Below are 19,403 nucleotides of genomic sequence, written 5' to 3'. Positions count from 1 at the left end.
TTTGTTCCTTGTTATTCACTGAAAGCTTTCGTTGACGTGCGGACGGTTAGGAATAACGTAAAACTTTTATCCTTCTCCTCTCTCCAGTTGTTTTATCCGTTGGTAAGGTTCATTTATGTTGTTTTATTAGAATTATTTATTTTTCATACTTCTGTTAAAGCAGAATTTGGTTTCTCGCCATTAAATACGAGTGAGTTTTTCATGCCATTCCACAACCTGTTGAGACAAAATAGGTAAGCGCCTGGGATCCTTGTTCACAGCCAGTGAGCGAGCCTCACTCTTTTGAAAATGAATTGATATTTTATTTAAGAGTCATGACAAAGTAACGTTTATATCGAACGTATAATAATTATATACGATTATTCATCCAGTATTACATATTATGTACTTTTAAATCTGAAATAATGCTGAGCGAAGAATCATACACGAAGCCACGTCCTTAAATATCTCTGTTCTGTTCCTGGTCTCAGTGATCCTCTGATAGACTTCCTGGAGGCTTCCCTTCGGAAAATTTTCAAGATCATGCCAGAAACATTTGAGTGTAGAGCGACCGTGGGCATTATGTTCAACTTCTAACCTATCTTTCATTACTTATGTGTGAGAATTCAGTACGTACGCAATTATTTTAAGTGATAGCATCTAAAAGTTATCGTGATGAGCGGATGAGCCAGAAACAAAATATATCGGTTTCCAGTGTTGCCAACCTTTCCTTGACTCGATTTATTTCTTTAAGTACAAATCAATAATTTCTATTTTTGAGAGTTTATTTTTCTTTGCATATTGATAGCCAAATTGCAAAACTACGTACCCACCTCCGTTTGCAACTTTGCCTGCAGCTAATGTCATACTTTACTTTTCTATGGAAAACTAGTCAAAGTAATTTCTTGAAATAACGTCTTAAAAAACTTTCAACGTCGTAAAGTGAGGTATGAATAATTTTTACCTCCCCATCCGTGATGAGAAATTGTGTCACTGCGCACGGGCCAGCCTGCAATTTCAGCGGTTAAATCATGATCTCCTGCCATTAGTGGCGATTCTTGCAAGTTGCCAACACTGTTCTTTCTCCGTTTAAATGTATATTAAACAGTTGATTCTGAGTAAAGACACCTATCTCACTGAGAATCGATATATTCAATGGCTTTATATGGGGTATTTAGAGTTGCCGACTTGCCGTCAAATCGAAGCGCCCATCGAAGGTGCCCTGAGCATCTATTCCGCCACAGAAGTATTGCACAGTATCAGACGGAAATGAAGGCGCGCTAGCGTTCGTAAATTGACTGGGTGTCGTTCACCATACTGTGTAGAGTCCTACTGATCCTACGATATGCGGTCCCTATTCAACTGCATTAAATGAAACTTGGTAGCAGGTTGCACATAATGCACATGCACCTTTGATGGGAAGCTTAAATTTCAACTCAAATTTTCGAAATCCAAGATTGTGCATTAAATTTTACAGGGTTTGTTGCGATCGAATGCATTACACGACGAAGCACTGATAAATTCATGCCAACGTCTGGACGCAACTATATGCAGGCTTCAAGCACGTCCATATTGCATGCATCAAAAAGTGAATGTGTTAGCTTTTGCATTGCAGCACTTTTAAATTCAACTGTACCTTCATATTTTTCGTTTGGACGCTTTCCAGTGTTGTCGAGTTTAGACTTTGTCCGGAGGAGGCTACCGCCACCCATGATTTTACAGAGTTCTGTATCGCGTATTCATTGTTCCCACTCAATTTATGCCGCTGAAGCCGAAAATGATCTTCGATTTCATTCAAAATCTATAAAATTTTTGAAGAATCGATTTTTAAAAAAATGCGTTTTTTCAGCTCAGAGGGACCACCTCTTTTGAAACCTTGATTCTCCGAAGGTTTTGGAGGGAAAAAAACATAGTTTTCAATAAATAAAAAAAATTCATAAAAATTGAGTGGGAATTATTCTATTCGCTACCCGAAAAGAAATGCATCTCCCCTTTTCCAACGCAAAACAATCGGATGAGCTTTACTCACATACAAGGTGGAGTTTGAGCGAAAGGGAGCCGGAGCACCTGACCGGAAAGGACATCTTTGAAAGTATGCAACATTTGGTTCCCTTAATATTTATGGCTGCTGAATCCAAAAATGACTTTAGTTTTCTACATCGCGCACGGATTTTCTTGAAAATTGACTTTTGGAAAAGCTCAAGAGTGATCGATTCAATTGGAGGTATCGCGGGCAACAAATGGACTGCATTTTGCAATTTGGAACTTTAAATTCTGCCTCTTCTGGAAAAACTCTTATGAGCATAGGGAAACCAATGGCACATACGTTGTTTTTAAACCAGGCTCGACTTTATAGTTCCAAATTACAAAATGTAGTCCAAATAGCGCGCTGGCACGCGCGCAGGGTTTACGGTGCCTTCAACATCGTAGATATACTTCAATCGTTACATCATTACCGATAAGTTCTAACGACGGACGTGTCAAAGTTTTCCGTATATATTATTTGTCCCCTGCCAAATACACAGCGTGATTGAAGGTGTTAAACGGCAAGCCCTCATTTACCTTATCGCGGACTCAGGCATGTCCTACTGACCTGTCTATATGTCAGGTATAACTAAAGTTTTCTATTTGACAATTTCAATAGACAAATTGCAATTTTTCTTACAGGCAGGGCAATGCTTTGCAGGCATTGCAGCTTGATTTTTTTGTCTCACAGAATTGGCTCCGCTATCTTGAGCTTCGTGGAGTTCTTGGGACCCACACGGAGAAAAAAACTTCGTGCGTGGGACCCGAAGTTTAGGTCATATGGATCTCTGAAGTTTTCGGATTGAGCATCTGAACACTTTACTTTAGGTCCAGCTGCTGAGGTTTGAATCACACATCTGAAGTACTTCGGTTTTCACATCCGAACAACTTCGGTTCTCACGTCAGATGTAGGAACTGGAGTTTCAGATGTGTGATCAAAACCTCGACAGCTAGACCTAAAGTGCTCAGATGCTCAATCCGAAAACTTCAGAGATCCATATGACCTAAACTTCGGGTCCCACGCACGAGGTTTTTTTCTCCGTGCAAAAATGGCGGACGCTGTAAGTAAATATAAATGAAAAATGACTCCAAATGTAGTTTCATTTGTATATTGTAATGAGAATTCTACTTAAATGCATTATTACGACGTATTTACATAGTTTGGCTAGCCGTGCACTATTTTCGAGAAAAATCATTTGATAGAGTAAAGTTAGCAGCAAGTGCGGTTGGTGATCACTCTCAAAAGTTGGAAATGACCCTCCTCCCATCTCAAATACCAACCTAACCTAACCCAATCTAACAAAGCGCCGCCATTTTTGGGTTCTAAAGGCCTCCATGACAAGTGGAGGGGCAAGATACCCATAAAGCACCTCTCTCTATAAAGGTGCTCCAAAGTCTTCGGCCCATTCCTTACCCTCACTATTTACATTATTAAGGATAAAAACCCACGAAATTGAAAAGAAGGGGAGGGAAGATCACTCCTAAGCTAAGGAAACCACTGACTATACTCCAGGTACGAAGAATCGCAGAATTTTGTATGGTGTGGAAAAGGTGACCTATGGGCAGGGCCGGATTTACCTATGGTGCATCGGTGCAGCTGCACAGGGCGCCAGATTTTGAGGGGCGCCAAATTTTGTGTTTTTTTTTCCAAACTCTGCAAAATTACATCAGGGAACTATTGCTTTATTGCGTTCCATCTTTTAAATGACCTGACCCTAGACTTTAGGGTCAAACTTTCTCTTAGTTTCGTAGTTAACAGTAACAGGAACGGGTACCTGGTTTTGGTTTCTGCCCCAGAATCATTCACTCACTCGAAAAAATTCGTATTTAGTTAGAGTTAGCACGTAGTAACCAAAGAAGACCGTCGGGTTGGGAAATGCGCGGGCGGGGAGGGGGACATGCGAGGGGGGCGCCTCGAAAATTTCTGCACAGGGCGCCAAAAACGTAAATCCGGCCCTGCCTATGGGAGTTTCAGCTTTCAGATGTTCAATCAGGCTCTCCCATATGAAATGTTTCCCTCCAATGCAACGTATCTATACCCTCCTTTTTGGAATCATCTTCCTCTCGTGTTCCCAGTGGCGTAATGGAATTTTGCAAACATTTAATGTAAGGTATGCCTTTTTCCGAATATGGTAGAATAGCCGAATAGGAATAGTTCTGAATATGATAGCCTTCACTGAAAAAAAGTATGGTAAATTTTACCATACTTTGAAACAGTGATCTGAGTATGGCAATAAACACCATACTATATGGTAGCATTTGCCATGTTGTATCTGTGGTCAGTATCAGCAGAGTTTTAGTAAATACTATTATAATTCTGGTTATTTTCACTAAAAAGTATTACTGTGTAAAAAATCAAGAAGACTTTTAGTAGATATTACCATACTTTTTTTCAGCGTTTTAACGGATATTTATATATTTTACAGAGAAGAGAAGATCCAAGATGGAGAAGATCAGGGTGTACTTCAGTGATTCCGAGTGGAACTCCTACTCTGACTACGAAAAACAATCAATGCTCAAACGAAAGGAGAATTATGAACTTCTCGTCGGCATGGGTGAGTAAACTTTTAAAACAATTTAGGGGGACTAAGATAGTATTACGACTCAGTCATATTTTCTGTAACGTTTTTTCTAGGTACAATACACACTGCTACTAAATGTAGATTCAATAAAAAATCAACTCTCCCGTCTTATACCATTGAGTCAAATATCATAGTGATAATAGCCTTGGGATGATCTGTTCAACACTCAGGACTTGCTATCCGCCTCAATCAGCTTTTTACTTTTGAAAGAATGTTTATGTTAAGGTGATTCGATGGACGTCAGATTTTGTGTCAGACAGAACGACATGTGACATATCGCATCGATTGGTTCCATCTTTTCAGGTACTCATCATTTTTCTCGAATTTTGAGATCGCAATTCTGCTGCTAGGAGACTAAAGAATTCACTTACCACTTTTGACAAACAAATTCAACGTAATAAACGCGTGGTTTTTTTTAGGGGGGAAGGTATCGCATTCGAGTGCAGTTTCGATATGAGTAGGTATCGAATGAGATATTTTTTCTCTAAAAAAAACCACGCCTTAAAGTGGTTTACCTATCTTAAAGTTTGTCGAAATCATAGTTTATCTTCTGTATTTTATGCTTTTTACAATGACGAGTCATCATAATCTGACTATAATCCATTTCAAAACTTATGCTTCTGAATTTTGGACACGTTTCGGTAAGCGATCTTTCCCAGCCCGCCTAATTTTAGCTGTTAAACCCGAACTTGACCTGTTTTTTTTCTCTCTTTCTTACTTTTTTGGTTCTTCATAATCATGAGTCACTCACTATCTCAAAAAATGGAATTTTCCCTGTAACACCCGATTATTCTTTTTTAAAAAAATCCAGATTTCACAAAAAAGATGGTCGGAGGAAAAAACGAAGGTCATTTTTGACCTTGGCGCTAAAAATTATCTACTGGTGTCAACTACCTAGTCTATTATATAAAGACTACACGGTTTTGGGGGTTTTCCCCCTTTTTTGCAGAGGTGCAGGGCCAGATTTACCTACTTGCCGCCCATGGGCCGCCTGTATTTTGCCGCGCATTTTCATCCGTTTCGAAACATCCGTGCAAACCATCAAATGAACATGCCGGAGGAGGAGGGGCACATAAGACGCGTTTACTCGTGTTGGACATATTTCTTGTGACAGCCCTTTCAACAATAGCAAAAGTTCACGGAACTTTGCGCGAAAATTAAGTTCCGTAAACCTATCTCTGTGTGGACGAGGTCATTCATTTATAAGAAAAGAACGAACAAATTATGAAAGAATAAACATGAATGTGGTTTAATGATTTTAATTTCCGCCACCGCGCCAACCGCACTGTGTATGACGCAATGCGTGAAGTATCCCTACAGTCTTGTAGGCGCTATGCCTTTCACGCGAACCGCTGCAGACCGCGTTACGTTTGACGCAATGCGTGAAGTATCCATACCGTATTGTAGGCAAGGTACCAGCTTCTCGAAAGAAAAATAAAATTTCTAAGGAAGTCTGCAACGTCGCAAATGGAGAAACGTCGTCTTTCAATTTGCCAAAAAATATGTATGCATAAAATTGAAGGCGATATGACTGTCCTCTCTAAACCTCTATTCGTCTGTATATATAAACAATGGGACGCGTTCGCTACGGCGCCTTGATACAACTATAGAACCTCGACGGATGTCCGTATTGCGTTCAAAATATTGAAGGCGTTTTGACTCGATAATAAGAAGATAATATTTATTATATTCGCAATCATTGCGAAGCGATAGTCAAACTTGGTTTCCCCACATGTATTTGTAAGAAAAAGGAAACATTAACAGCAAAAGATTTAGAAAATATACACAACAAAATCAATCAGGCGGTACAATCACTGAATGCTTTGAAGGTGGATACTACCTCTTGGGACCCACTAGTGGTTCATTTAGCAACTGCAAAATTCGATCAAAGCACACTGACGGAATGGGAAAAGGTGGTGCCTACAAAAGATCCCCCAAGGCTTCAAGAGCTGCTTGAGTTTTTAAAGAAACGTTCATTTTTACTTGAGTCGGTAGAGCGCAGAAAGTCGCAGTCAAAATCAAATCAAATCTTCTAAATAAACTTTCCAGCATGAACAAGATACTACGAATTCTAGCATATCTATTAAGGTTTATTAACCGTTGCAAAAGTGCAATCAAAGGCTCAAGAAAAGGTAACATCAAAAAAAAGATGAATAAGAGTCAGTTAGAACTACCGTCCTTAGTAGAAATAGAAAAGTCAAGAAACCTTTGCGTGCGCTTTATTCAGAGAGAAGCATTTTCTCAAGAAATAATGTACCTGGCTAAAAAGTCTGGAATGGTTCTCCCTTCAAGCAGTGTTAGATCGCTGCACCCCTTTTTGGATGAAGACGGAATTTTGAGAGTTGGAGGCCGTTTGATAAATTCTGAACTAACATTCTCACAAAAGCGGACAACGGACAACGATTCTCGGCGGAAGCGGATTCTCGGACAACAGTAGAACATTTTTAGGAGCAAGCAATCACCTTCGAAAACAGTTTGATTCACTAACAAAGGATCCGGATATCCAAAAATACATGACAGAAAATATGATAGAATGGAAATTCAACCCTCCCAATTCTCCTCATCATGGTGGACTTTGGGAGTCAGCAATAAAAATATTCAAATCGCAATTGTATAAAGTAATAAGAGCAAGAATATTTACTTTACAGCAATTAACGCAGCTTGTCCCTCAAATTGAAGCTGTGCTCAATTCAAGACCTTTGGTACCCTTGTCCAGCGCCCCTGAAGAGTTTGACGTATTGACGCCAGGTCATTTTTTAATAGGAAGACCTCTCACATCTTATCCTGATAACACACCTACAAAGCACTCTACAAAAATTCTACAGGCGTATAAGGCAATACAGGAAGGATTCAACATATTTTGGAAGAAATGGCAAAGGGAGTATCTTCAACACATTCAAACATTTTCCAAGTGGCACTCAAAAAACGAATCTCCGAAAATAGGATCGTTAGTCGTAATAAAGGATAGACACTGTCCCCCGATGTTTTGGAAACTAGCAAGAATACAAAAACTTCACCCAGGATCAGATGGCATCGCAAGAGTAGTTACATTGAAAACAGCAACATCCACACTAGTGAGAGCCATCACTGAAGTTTGTGTATTACCGTTAAGTGATAACTAACTTATATTTATTGTGCTTAAAAAAACACACACACAGTTTTTACTGATGAAATTTCAATTTCAAAATTTTCAAATTATTACATTTACCTTTTTACATTTATTACTTCAAAATTTTCAAATTTTTAATGATATTCAATCTGTATACATTTTTTAAGGGGGGAGAATGTAAAAACTTTACAACACTGTATAGTTTTTAGTTGCTAAGTGATTTCTCCCTGCTGTTCTGTCTATGCTGTTGATATATAAAAAGTTATTGCGATTCAGTTTGGTCTCCTCCGGTATTTGAGATTATTTATTTACTGATTAGTTTAGCTATTGAAAATAGCTCCAGTATGTACATACGGCGTTTTTCTTCAGTACGGCTGTGCGTGTCTGTCACTTTATTAATAATTCTTCAAAAGTAGTAGTGAATCCTCGGGTTGGGTAGAAACATTCAGAATACAGCCAGTCAGTGGATGCACTTTAATTAACTTCGGTGTGAGATTGGGTTGCATCGCCAAATTTGAAAGCGAACTAGCGGCGATTTTGTTTCCAAGCAACAGGCCCCGCCGTGCCGCGTGCTGTTCCAACGGCTGCGTTGTATATGCGAGGGGCTTGGAAGACAAGGCACATAAGTGCAGTTTTTGGAAAAATTGAGATATTCATGAACTCAACTAAAACTAGTTTGAAATTATATTCTGAGAAAAATTCACAACTAAAATCCAGCTTAGCATTGAAAATTGTGTTTAAATTTCCTTTCCGCCATGAGGCTCTACATATGTAATTATTAAACTTTAAACACGAATATTTCTTGTAATGGCAAAAACTGCACTTCTGTGCCTTGTTCACCAAGCCCCTCATATGTGACTAACCGCCAATCGTCACCCTCATTTGGCGATGAAGAAGAATGCGCAGTTTAGGGATGAAAACTATACTTCCGTGTCGAGAAAAATGCCGAATAAACTCTCGGCTGCTGCCAAATTTCCGTTAGTAAAACGGAAATTCTCAGAGACATTTTTGGAAATGTTCGTGGGTGCTCTAGATGTGACGGCCCTGAAAAAGGTTGTGCACTTGTGTGTGTTGAAAAAGGGGTGCGCTGCTCCCAATAGTGCGCGATACGCGGTAGCAGCGTCGAGCAGGCAGCGTGGCTGGTGCAGATAAGCGTGCGAGAGCCGGGTGATGTGGTCGGGTGGATTGGTTGGGAAACGGAGATCGTTGGACCGACCGGTGGCTGAGCACTCTGCATCTGCGCTATGTCTAGCGGCCTATGCGAAGAGTTATAGAATAGTAGTTACCAGAAGGGCGGTAGTCGGCCATCTTTGCTCCAATTCTTGAAATCCCCGCGACCCTCGCTCAGCCTGCCGTTTCAAATTTCGCGGGGAACCTCGCCCAAGTCTGCTTCAAAAAAGTGACCATACGCGATCTGACGGGAGAAACTGCCATTTAACTTTCTGGTAGCTATTATTTTATGGAGGAGTGCGGTCGCGTGCGGCGCTGACTGAGCGTGGGTTGACAGGCGGGAAAGCTCTGAGAGCTTTAGACGAATTTTCGCGAGTGGATTTGGTTGACTTTTTCGACCAAAGCCTGATGAGGAACGTTTTTCTCAACCTAATCCACCAGTCTGTTGATCTCATCAGCAACCGCCTGAACCAAATTCAGAATTTCTCGCCCCGGCTCTAGGGATAGGTCGAAAAGTGAATGGGAGTAAAATATTTTACCAGAAACCTCGCAAAGAAACTAATTTTCCAAAATGGCGGTGTTCTGTGCGACAAAAACAACTGCGGTGTCCACGATGACGTGATGGTGATGAAGTGCACATATTTTTTTATACTTGTATTATTATTTGTAGGTATGATGTTTTACGTCATGGGTCAAGTCGTGTTGCATTGGCCAATTGCCGCGATTTTTTCAACTTTATTCGGGATTTGGCTCGTTTTCTTCAGGATTTGGTTGGAAATTAGATACTCGATTTCGATTGGTCCAAATCCGAACGAAGCTAAAACAGTCATCTATCCAAAAAAGTAACCGAATCCGTCAATTAATCGATAATTTATCAAATTTAAATGATAGGTCTTCATTATTCATACAAGCAATATACACATTACTTATGAATAAAATGAACTACAATCAGCGTAAGGGTATGGAAAGGGTTTGAAAGTGATCTGAATGTTTCTAGCTTTACGTTAAAGTCTCCTCGAAAGTTTCCCTTCCATTGTCCACGTCCATAAAAGCAAAATGCAAATCAATGAGTCAAATTGATTAAAAGAAGCTTAAGGAAATGAGAACTTGAAAGTTACGTCTATGTTTCCAGCTTTGCGTTAAAGTCTCCTTGGAAGTCCCCCTCATTGTGCATATCCTCCCTAGGATGCGCACAAATATATTTCGAATACAGCCAATTGGTAGATGCAACTGAATTAACTTCGGTGTGAGGTTGGGTTGCATCGCCAAATTTGAAGGCTATTTTAATTCTGAACAGCAGGCCTCTCCTCGCGGTGCCATCCCATGTTTGTGGTTTTTTCTGGATTTTTTCGACAGATATGAACAAACACTGATGAAAACTGACTGTTTTTTATTACTTTTAGTTCTAAATTCTTATAAAGACTCATAAATAACGAAATATCAAGTTACGAGTGGATTTTTGCAGGTTTAAGGGATCCCATCTTACAGGATGGAAAACCCTGTTTCTTGGTAATTTGACAAAATTTCTCTGAAACTAAGCTTAAAAAACGCTGATGCCCGTTTTTCGAGATTATTTCACGCCCCATGCAATTGTGTCCTATAAAAAGCACCCTTCTAGACCAAAAAGCTAAGAGTTTTTTACCCTGAAAGATCCAAGAACTCTTTGCATTTGCCTGAAATCCCCCATCAGTTTGGGATTACGATGTATGTAAGAGCCATTGATAAATTTAAACTTCTTATTACAAGCAAAAGCATCCATTCATGAGTTTCAGTCCCTAATCGTCGCCAAAATTCGGAAGAAAGTATATATTTTTTCTCAAATTTGTGAAGGGGGCGGGGCAGACATATTGTTGGGTATGGGTGCTTCTAGAAAAAAACTTTTTAGATGGAAACAGTCTATTTCAGTCTAGAGAAAATCTTTCTAAAGTTCAACCGCATGAGACCTGAGGACACACCGTACTTATCTGTATTTTTCTGCTGATGCTGTATCAAAATCGAATAAACATGGTCTAAATGTGGCAAGCAATCATTATTGCACCCAGGTAGCTTATGTGGCCTATTTGAGTTTTTGAAGGAGGACGGGTCACAGGACAGGACGCTTGGGCACAGCACGGCCGCGGCCGCCACGACGCGGCGCACGGTGGATCGAGTCAATCAGAAAGGTTGGACATGGAATTTTTGACTGAAACTGCACATTTTAATGTTTCTCTCGTCACATTTTAAATTTCAAGGGGTGCTTTAACAGGATAATTTTGCGATAAAACCAATGGAACCACTTTTAGAACCTCAAAGTTTTGTATAGACGGAGCTGTAAGCGTTTAAAGTTTATAAAGTCCGACTTCTCCCATTGACTCGATCCATTGTGCGGCGGTGCGGTGGAACGCGCGCCCTTCCACGCTGTACTTTCACATTTGTGACTGGAGAGAACAAGGCTAAAAACATACATGAAAACAGATGCAGGATGTTCGATTTCATACAACATTATTAATTGCTGAATGAACAATACATTAAAACTCAAAATAAAAATAAAGTATATTCCCCGGTGTTTACGTGCTGATGATAATGCAATGATAACAAGGTGAAAACGAAAACACACGATCGACGTTATCGAATATAAACGAGTATAATCGATCAAAGATAATCGATCAAAAAAAAAAAAAAAATACCCTGAGTGTGACCCTGTGTGTGTCCATTTTCCAGTGTGTCTTTAATAACAGTTACTTGAAGGTAGTCCTCATACATTCACCAACCGTCATTCAGTTATTCTTTTAATATTTTTTCGCAGGTCTCGAGCCTGTAGTTCCAAATTTCATGATGAAAAAACGACGACGTATCGGAACAAACCCTCCGGTAGCAATGACCAAATCAAGTGTGTTGACAGGTAACGTTATAGGAAAATTTTCAGTTCTTTGTGTTTGAATTAAGGTTTACACAACTTAGATCTGTGAATGATGCTCGTATAGGATCATTTATACGATCATACTATGCTTATTTCAATTCATCAATTGAAAGATCAATTAAAAATCCCAAGGAACGAAAACCACGAAGTAACTCTTAGTTCAGTGCCCGCGTAGGCGTAGGGCTTACCACCTCGTTAAAATTATTATAAAATTCAGACAAAGTACACCGCCTGCATCACACAGTAGTTGCAGAAGGGTTCATTTCAAGTCCTTATGAGATGATATATATTTTTGCGTTTTTGAGAAAAAGTAGGGAAATGATAAAACATTTCAATGAGGCATTATGAGAGGCATTTTAAGGCATGGAGAGAAGTCTTTGCACTTTCTGAAATTTGATGGAAATAAATAATAAATTTGAGCTGCATATTTAGAGACAGAAATTAATTGTTGGCCACTGGCCGAAAAATCCATAAAGATGGGGAAGAGGGGAGAGCTTCGTTGAGCGTTGTGTGATCGAGAAAGTGTGTTAGAGATTGCATGACGGAGGTCTGCGAAGTTATGAATTGGAGAAGAGTGAGAGATGAGTAAAACCTGGGAGCAAGTAATTTATGAATTACCTCACATATCCTCTCACGGATTATTCCATATGTATGCACAATTATTCAAATTCGTCACAAACGTTCATTGAATTTTTGTTACAAAAGTATCTAGACTCTATTTGACCGAATAATATTATGAATAGCACATTTTTTTTTCACCCAAACTTATCGAATTTTGAATAGAAATACTGATTTCAAATTTCAGGTGAAAGTAGTGGTGGAAGATACCCACGACGTGCCCTTGCGCCTAAAAATTATAAAGAACCCTCTGTCCCTGATGAGGACACTTTGATCTGTAAGTTCATTTTTCTCTGTGTGCTTTCAGAATACGCCACTAGAAACCTCCAAATGAAACCTCAGTGAAAATAGAGAGAAGATAATTTGATTTGATAAAACGGCAGTTTTTCCTTTCGAAACTATGTCAATTCAATTAATTAATTTTTTTTTTCCTGAACAAAGGCTGTAACATTTGATTGATTTAATTAGCACATATCATTTTTTTGCACGTAAATGGATGAGATATCCCTTAATACAACAACTCAACTGGCTGGATCCGCGCTTTGCGCGGTGCCGCGACTTCGTTTGACCAAAAATACGAGGGGCGTTCAATAAGTAAGTATCCCCCCTCTCTAAAATCCATAAGAATGGACCAATTTTAAAAAACTTGGGCTCAAAATCTTTCTTAGGATATTTTGAGATCAACGAAACAAACCGCAACAAAATCGGACCATGTGCGGCCGAACGCGAGCCGTTTGAACGCGCCGACGTGCTCGACGCTCCCACCGAATCCGCGAGGATTTGAAGTCCGCTACAGGAGAAGAGCTTCTCTGCCAAAGCCTTAGTCGTTCATCACTGACGAAAAATCAAAGAAATTTTTGTAGAATAAGGGGCTTACCTCACTTCTCCACATAACCAGCTCGATCCAAGCAAGTCTGATACTGAGACTAAGACTAAGAGAACAGCTTTTGGAAGCAGCTCGTGCGTGGAAGTCTTTCAGCTGACCGCGGATGAAAGAGTGGACGGCTTGTTTGACCTCTTCCACTGATTCAAAATTAACTCCTCCGAGTTCAGATTTCAGATACGATAATAAATAGCAAACCAGACCACCATTTATTCCCGTTCCTGAAATCTGAACTTGCAGGAGTTAATTTTGAATCAGTGGAAGAGGTCAAACAAGCCGTCCACTCTTTCATCCGCGGTCAGCTGAAAGACTTCCACGCACGAGCTGCTTCCAAAAGCTGTTCTCTTAGTCTTAGTCTCAGTATCAGACTTGCTTGGATCGAGCTGGTTATGTGGAGAAGTGAGGTAAGCCCCTTATTCTACAAAAATTTCTTTGATTTTTCGTCAGTGATGAACGACTAAGGCTTTGGCAGAGAAGCTCTTCTCCTGTAGCGGACTTCAAATCCTCGCGGATTCGGCGGGAGCGTCGAGCACGTCGGCGCGTTCAAACGGCTCGCGTTCGGCCGCACATGGTCCGATTTTGTTGCGGTTTGTTTCGTTGAACTCAAAATATCCTAAGGAAGATTTTGAGCCCAAGTTTTTTAAAATTGGTCCATTCTTATGGATTTTAGAGAGGGGGGATACTTACTTATTGAACGCCCCTCGTAATCGAGAAAAAGTCCTAGTTAGGTAGGTCCAGGCCACCCTGTACATATATTTTTTGCGTACCACATCAGCCCAAAATAAATCCTAAAATCACCATGAGAAACCAACTGAATACAAAAAGTTTCAGTGCTGCTATATTTCACTTGACTATATTCATTTATTTAGGAAAGGTTTCAGATTTTCTACCCGAAGCTTTGGGAATTTCTCTCATTGTTTGACGAAAACTCTCTGAAATTTTCAGATTAAAATATTTACTCGTTGCTGAAAAGAGGAATACATTTTTCAGATCAATCTTGCCAACGCTGTTAAGAAGTTACGCCCCCTCAGTTATCCGTTTGCGCATTGTACCATCACGATGTACCTAATCATGTTATATCATAAAAATAGTACTTAATTTTAAAAAATCCAAGCTCATATTACAAATCTTCATGCAGAAAAGCTCATCCATGTACCTATGTAGGTTTAAAACAGTCCAAATCGATTAATCGTTGATTTTTCGTATACTCCTACTTTATTATTTGACTACTTCGTTTGATTTTTACAGATTGCGATTCATGCCACGACGTTTTTGAAGGGGGCTGCAAAATTCACATGCTGCATATAAAGGATACACCTGTAAGTGTAATTTCAGTTTTTCTAGGGATTATTTTACATAATATTAATAGAAACCTTCAAAAATGTTATGTATGTTATGTATTAATGTTAGCGCAGCTAACACAAAAGGCACAGAGAGAGAAAATGATGGCAAAACTTAAGGAGGACAAACAGCGCAACTTCATTGCATGGCAAAATTTCCTTGACATTCATATTATGAAAAACTGTTGCTTTTCTTTAGAAATTTTTAATGAGTATTTTTTGTGATTTGACTAAATTTTTTGAACTTTTTGCCGTAAAATGTAAATCCGTTGATGAATAAGACATATTATGTCAGGTCTTCCTCCCCCTTTAACTCGCCTGTAACGCAAAATGGATTCCCCTGACTCTAAAAATTGCGTAATGAAGGGCTTCGGCCCTTCATAATCACCCATTGAAGTAACTTGAAAAATGCAAACTATCAAATAAAATACGTTTTTTGAACAAGACCAAAATGGTCATTATGGTACCGATGACTCAGGGTGGAATATGGTCATCTTCGTTACATAGTTCCAAAATCTTCAAAATCCTGAAATATGCCGGAATGATCTTCGATACCTTAGGATTCCTCCTAGTACCTCCATAAAATCGTTTGTGAATATTTTTGAATGTCTGAAAATTAATCTCACATATAATTACCCTGGTAAAAATTGGCGATAGGAGCTGCGTTTCAAAATACCATAGGAGTTCTTTAAAGCCGACTAAAGAAGGCTATTGAACATCATATAGCTGGCCGTAGAAAGTAGAGCAAATCGTATAGCCGGGCTATACGAAGCTATAAAAAAGTATACAGTCGGGCTACGGTTCCTATCGCCGGGCTTTACACTTTATCGTCATTGGCTACAAAAGGCTATAAGAAATTGTGTAGAAATTCGAGTGCTTTGGAAATCATTAAGTTTGATACGGAACTACCTTAATATTTACAAAACACACATTATACTTCCCTTTAAAACATATTTTTTTTCATCATAATAAAAATGAGAATAATCCATACAGAGTGTGCAAACATTTCAAAATCATGGGTTGAAAAACGCTGACTCCGCGAGATTAAATATTAGAGCCTAACTCAAAGCAGAGCGGCGACGCACTGGCGCCTACAAACCTAACAGGGATACTTCACGCATTGCGCAATGCGTGAAGTATCCCTGTTAGGTTTGTAGGGGCCAATGCGCGTTGCGCGATCTCTGCCCGCCCGCCTCGCCGCAGCGGGCCACGGCGTCTGAAGCAACTATTTCACACCAGAGGTGTTGCACAGTATCATAAGAAATTGAAGGCGCTCCAACATATTAAGAATGATAGGCATCCTTTAAAAGTACGGAGCTTTCCTCGCAAAATAAATCAAGATACTACGTCACCAAAAGAGAGCGGTAGAGCAAAAACTAATTAAGTCCTAGTAGCCGTATTTAGTAACGTTTAGCATAAACTTTATAGTCTGGCTGTTGCTTAATCGCCATCGGCTATAAAAGGCTATAAGAAATTGTACAGCCGGCTACAGAAGCTATTGGAAATCTTACAGTCGGCATTAGGTCTATGGTATTTTGGAACACAGATTCTACTGCCAATTTTTATCAGGGTACGAGTAAAAGAGAAACTGTTGGTTGGTAATAATTGAAACATATTAGACATGAGCGAACATTTGCGACCTCGCAATTTTCCCGCATTTCTCACATTTACCCATCGATAATGAGGACAGTGATAGTAGGTAGGAAGCGTGGTGAAATCGAGACTTTGTTGCTCTGTAGTTGAACTAAATTTTGCAACCAAAAACTATGAGCATTGGACTGTTGGTAGGATTTTGCACTTCCCTTCTCCAACTTTTATAGAGAACTGATTTATATCAGATCAATAATCGACATTTACGGTTAATTTTTTCAGTCCATCAACATTTTTTGGCGTGCAATGGACCACTAGACAAGGTACGAATTTAAGCGATCTGATACATGTTTCTTAGGTAGAATTTCACTTAGAACACGATTAGCGCAACGAATATTACTGAAACTAACTCCTAACGAAGATATCAACGTCTTTATTTTACATTGGTTACGAGGAATTTGAACTGCCCGCTCACAAGAAACTCAAAGCTCTACGTGAGTCAAATCGCGCACTACAACGGTATCAGCAAGCTTCTCAATCGAGCAATGTTTATTTCCTACCATGTGTTGTTCAAACTATAAGCAATTTGCTATAGCTGAGCCAAAGCGTCAAAATTGAGGTTGCCAGATGTTTAAATTGCAGATACTGTTATGATACATTTAGCGCGCGATGTGAATTACGTAGAGCATTGAGTTTTCATGAGCGGGTGGTTTGAATTCACGCATCAAGAATCATTAAATATCCTCATAAGGATTCGATTTCGGTAATTTTCGGTGTGCGCATCGTGTTTTACGTGAAATTTTGGTTAAGAACAGAATGCTGAAATTCGTACCTTGTGTAGTGGTCCATTATATTTAATTGCCTTATTTCACCCCCCCCCCCTTCCCACTATTTCCCCCATGTCTGATTTTCCCACTAAATCACGTATAATTATAACTAATATTGTATCAGAGGCATGTTTAAATCTCTTTCACATTTTTGTCCCAGTCTCTGATGTGAATCTATCATTAAGTCACCCTAAAATTTAATAAGCCAATAATATCTATCTCTCGGTATACCCTTATTTTTATAGGTCCCTATTGACAAGGATGATAAGCTACGCGCTCTAAAAACTGTGCCAGAAGGTTTAATGGTTGGCGTCTCTTCAATTCCGGGAGCAGGTGACGGTGTCTGGACCACTAAGACCATCAAAAAGGATTCCCTGTTTGGCCCTTACGAGGGTGTTTTTCGGAAGAAAACTGAAGATGGCTCAACCAATTATAGTTGGGAGGTAAGAATCACTGATCGGATATGTTCCATGAAATTTCGTGAGCTCAGTATTTCTCACTTCAGCTGGTATTGCTGAGTTTTTTACATCATACAAAAAAAAAAAAATCCCGCCCAACCTACCCGGGATTCTGAGATTTACTTTCCTTTATTTCACGAATCAGCCAAAGATACACGCTGACTAAAAATCTATCAATATCAAAACTCGCTAAAAATTTGCCAGATAGGGGAAAATGAACGCGTCAACCGTGGGCTAAGCAGAGAGGTATTAAGCCGGCGCTGGCTCACAATTGAAATTTTTTTCAGTATATCTCACCTGTACTACATTTTGCAACAAGGAAAAACTATTTTTGGCTCATTTTCAGATGGGTGCTTTAGTGGATGAGTCAGAAAGAGTATAGTTTCTCATTCAAAATTGTAGTCCAAAAAAGAGGACGAGGTTCCTAGGAGTTTCCTTCCTGGAAAACAAAATTCAAGATGTTTCCAAAAATTTCATGACAAATTTATTGAAATCATATTCCCGGCGTTATGATCTTTTTTTCGATTTTGTTGTGTTTTGAGCGTGATTCTGTTTAATATATTGTTGAACGCTGAGTGATTTTTCTAAAACGTGACCGTGTTGATTCCGAAAATTTTCTTTACTAGTCTTTTCTCTTTCATTTTGATGCAATTGCATCAGATCCCATGCAATAAAATATACAGTAAATTTTTTTACGCCTCAATTGCAAGAGTTTCAGACGGATTTTATATTTCTGAAACATTTTATCGTATGCTCGTATGGCTTTTTAATCATGTCACTCGCAAAACCTTACTTTAAGAAGATCATGGGTCTTTTATATAGCATGCTCACTTTTTTGAGTGTTAAGGACACAAAGTTGAAACATATGATCTCCCAAAAGTAACGATACTTTGGTCATGATTTTCATTACTTTTATTTTTTTGTAGATAAAAAAGGAAAGGAAGCCGATCGGCTTTGTGGATGCACAAGATATAGCGACCAGTAACTGGATGCGATTTGTCAACTGTGCCAGGAGTACCTACGAACAGAATCTTGTTGCACACCAGTACAAAGGCAAAATTTACTACCGAGCATTTGATGACATACCCTCTAACAGAGAATTATTCGTCTATTATGGAAGTCATTTCGCTGAAGAGCAGCTAGGAATCGAAAATTTTAAAGAAAACAAGGATCTACCACGTAAGTTTCAACATTACACACTGAGTGAAATTTTGAACAATGTAATTTTTTTTCTTTGTCCGCTAAAAACTGGTCAGTTTCAGCTCATCAAAGGGAAATCTGTCGCCAATTCCCACTTTTACTGTAGCAGACAAAATTATCTGCAAAATTAAAAATGCCCATTTCCAGTTCATCTCAATCGCCAATCATGCTTAATGAGAAAATACAGGCGTTGAAAAACTGTTACTTCTGACTATTTTGAATTCTGAAAAAGGGATTTTCAAAATATAGTATCATAAAAATAAGAGAAAGGTCGATTTTTTCAGGACAAAGTTCTGTAATCAATGTTGTGGTCATGAAACTTATTAGTAATTCTAGCAATCTGCGATCTGTCGAATTGTAAACATCTGAAATCGAATCTTTGTTTCTATAATATTTTATCGATTCCATCGTAAATGATATAATAGTGAAAGCAAAATTATTCGCTTATTTGAAATATTGAGAAATGTCCGAATAGCATTTGAAAGCTATCAAACAAACAAACAAAAATTATAAGCTATCAAACGGAAAAAAAAACACGGTAAAATTGGTCAATTTTGTTCCACGAGACGGTGTATCAGAATTAACGACTCTAAAATGACCTCCTTCTGAGACTTGCTATACTACTTGCTAGTTTCGTCCGACCTTCCGATTTCAAGAGACCCCCCCCCCCCCCAAAAAAAAGTCCTTGCCAATTTTATTTTGAGTTGTAACTACGGTACTATT

The 19,403-nt window shown here is 39.1% G+C and overlaps 1 protein-coding gene across 1 annotated transcript; it reads left to right on the top strand.

Moving 5' to 3' along the window:
- Positions 1–9: 9 nt before the first annotated feature.
- LOC109033355 (histone-lysine N-methyltransferase PRDM7-like) lies at positions 10–19,082 on the top strand. The gene is made up of 7 exons (XM_072305144.1): positions 10–102; positions 4,431–4,559; positions 11,651–11,746; positions 12,570–12,659; positions 14,514–14,584; positions 17,268–17,465; positions 18,407–19,082. Exons 2-7 carry the CDS (start codon positions 4,448–4,450, stop codon positions 18,809–18,811), a joined length of 972 nt encoding a protein of 323 aa, XP_072161245.1. The 5' UTR covers positions 10–102; positions 4,431–4,447; the 3' UTR covers positions 18,812–19,082.
- Positions 19,083–19,403: the final 321 nt, after the last annotated feature.

The sequence above is a fragment of the Bemisia tabaci genome, chromosome 10, assembly GCF_918797505.1.
Source record: "Bemisia tabaci chromosome 10, PGI_BMITA_v3".
Taxonomy (NCBI): Eukaryota; Metazoa; Arthropoda; class Insecta; order Hemiptera; family Aleyrodidae; genus Bemisia; species Bemisia tabaci.
This window is presented reverse-complemented; position numbering and strand designations above follow the sequence as displayed.

Excerpts from the sequence above, each read along its gene's own strand:
- LOC109033355 (XM_072305144.1), top strand. The coding sequence starts at position 4,448 with ATGGAGAAGATCAGGGTGTACTTCAGTGATTCCGAGTGGAACTCCTAC. Across the intron at positions 11,747-12,569 it reads CAAATCAAGTGTGTTGACAG|GTGAAAGTAGTGGTGGAAGA; the intron begins GTAACGTTATAG and ends TTCAAATTTCAG. Across the intron at positions 14,585-17,267 it reads TGCATATAAAGGATACACCT|GTCCCTATTGACAAGGATGA; the intron begins GTAAGTGTAATT and ends TTATTTTTATAG.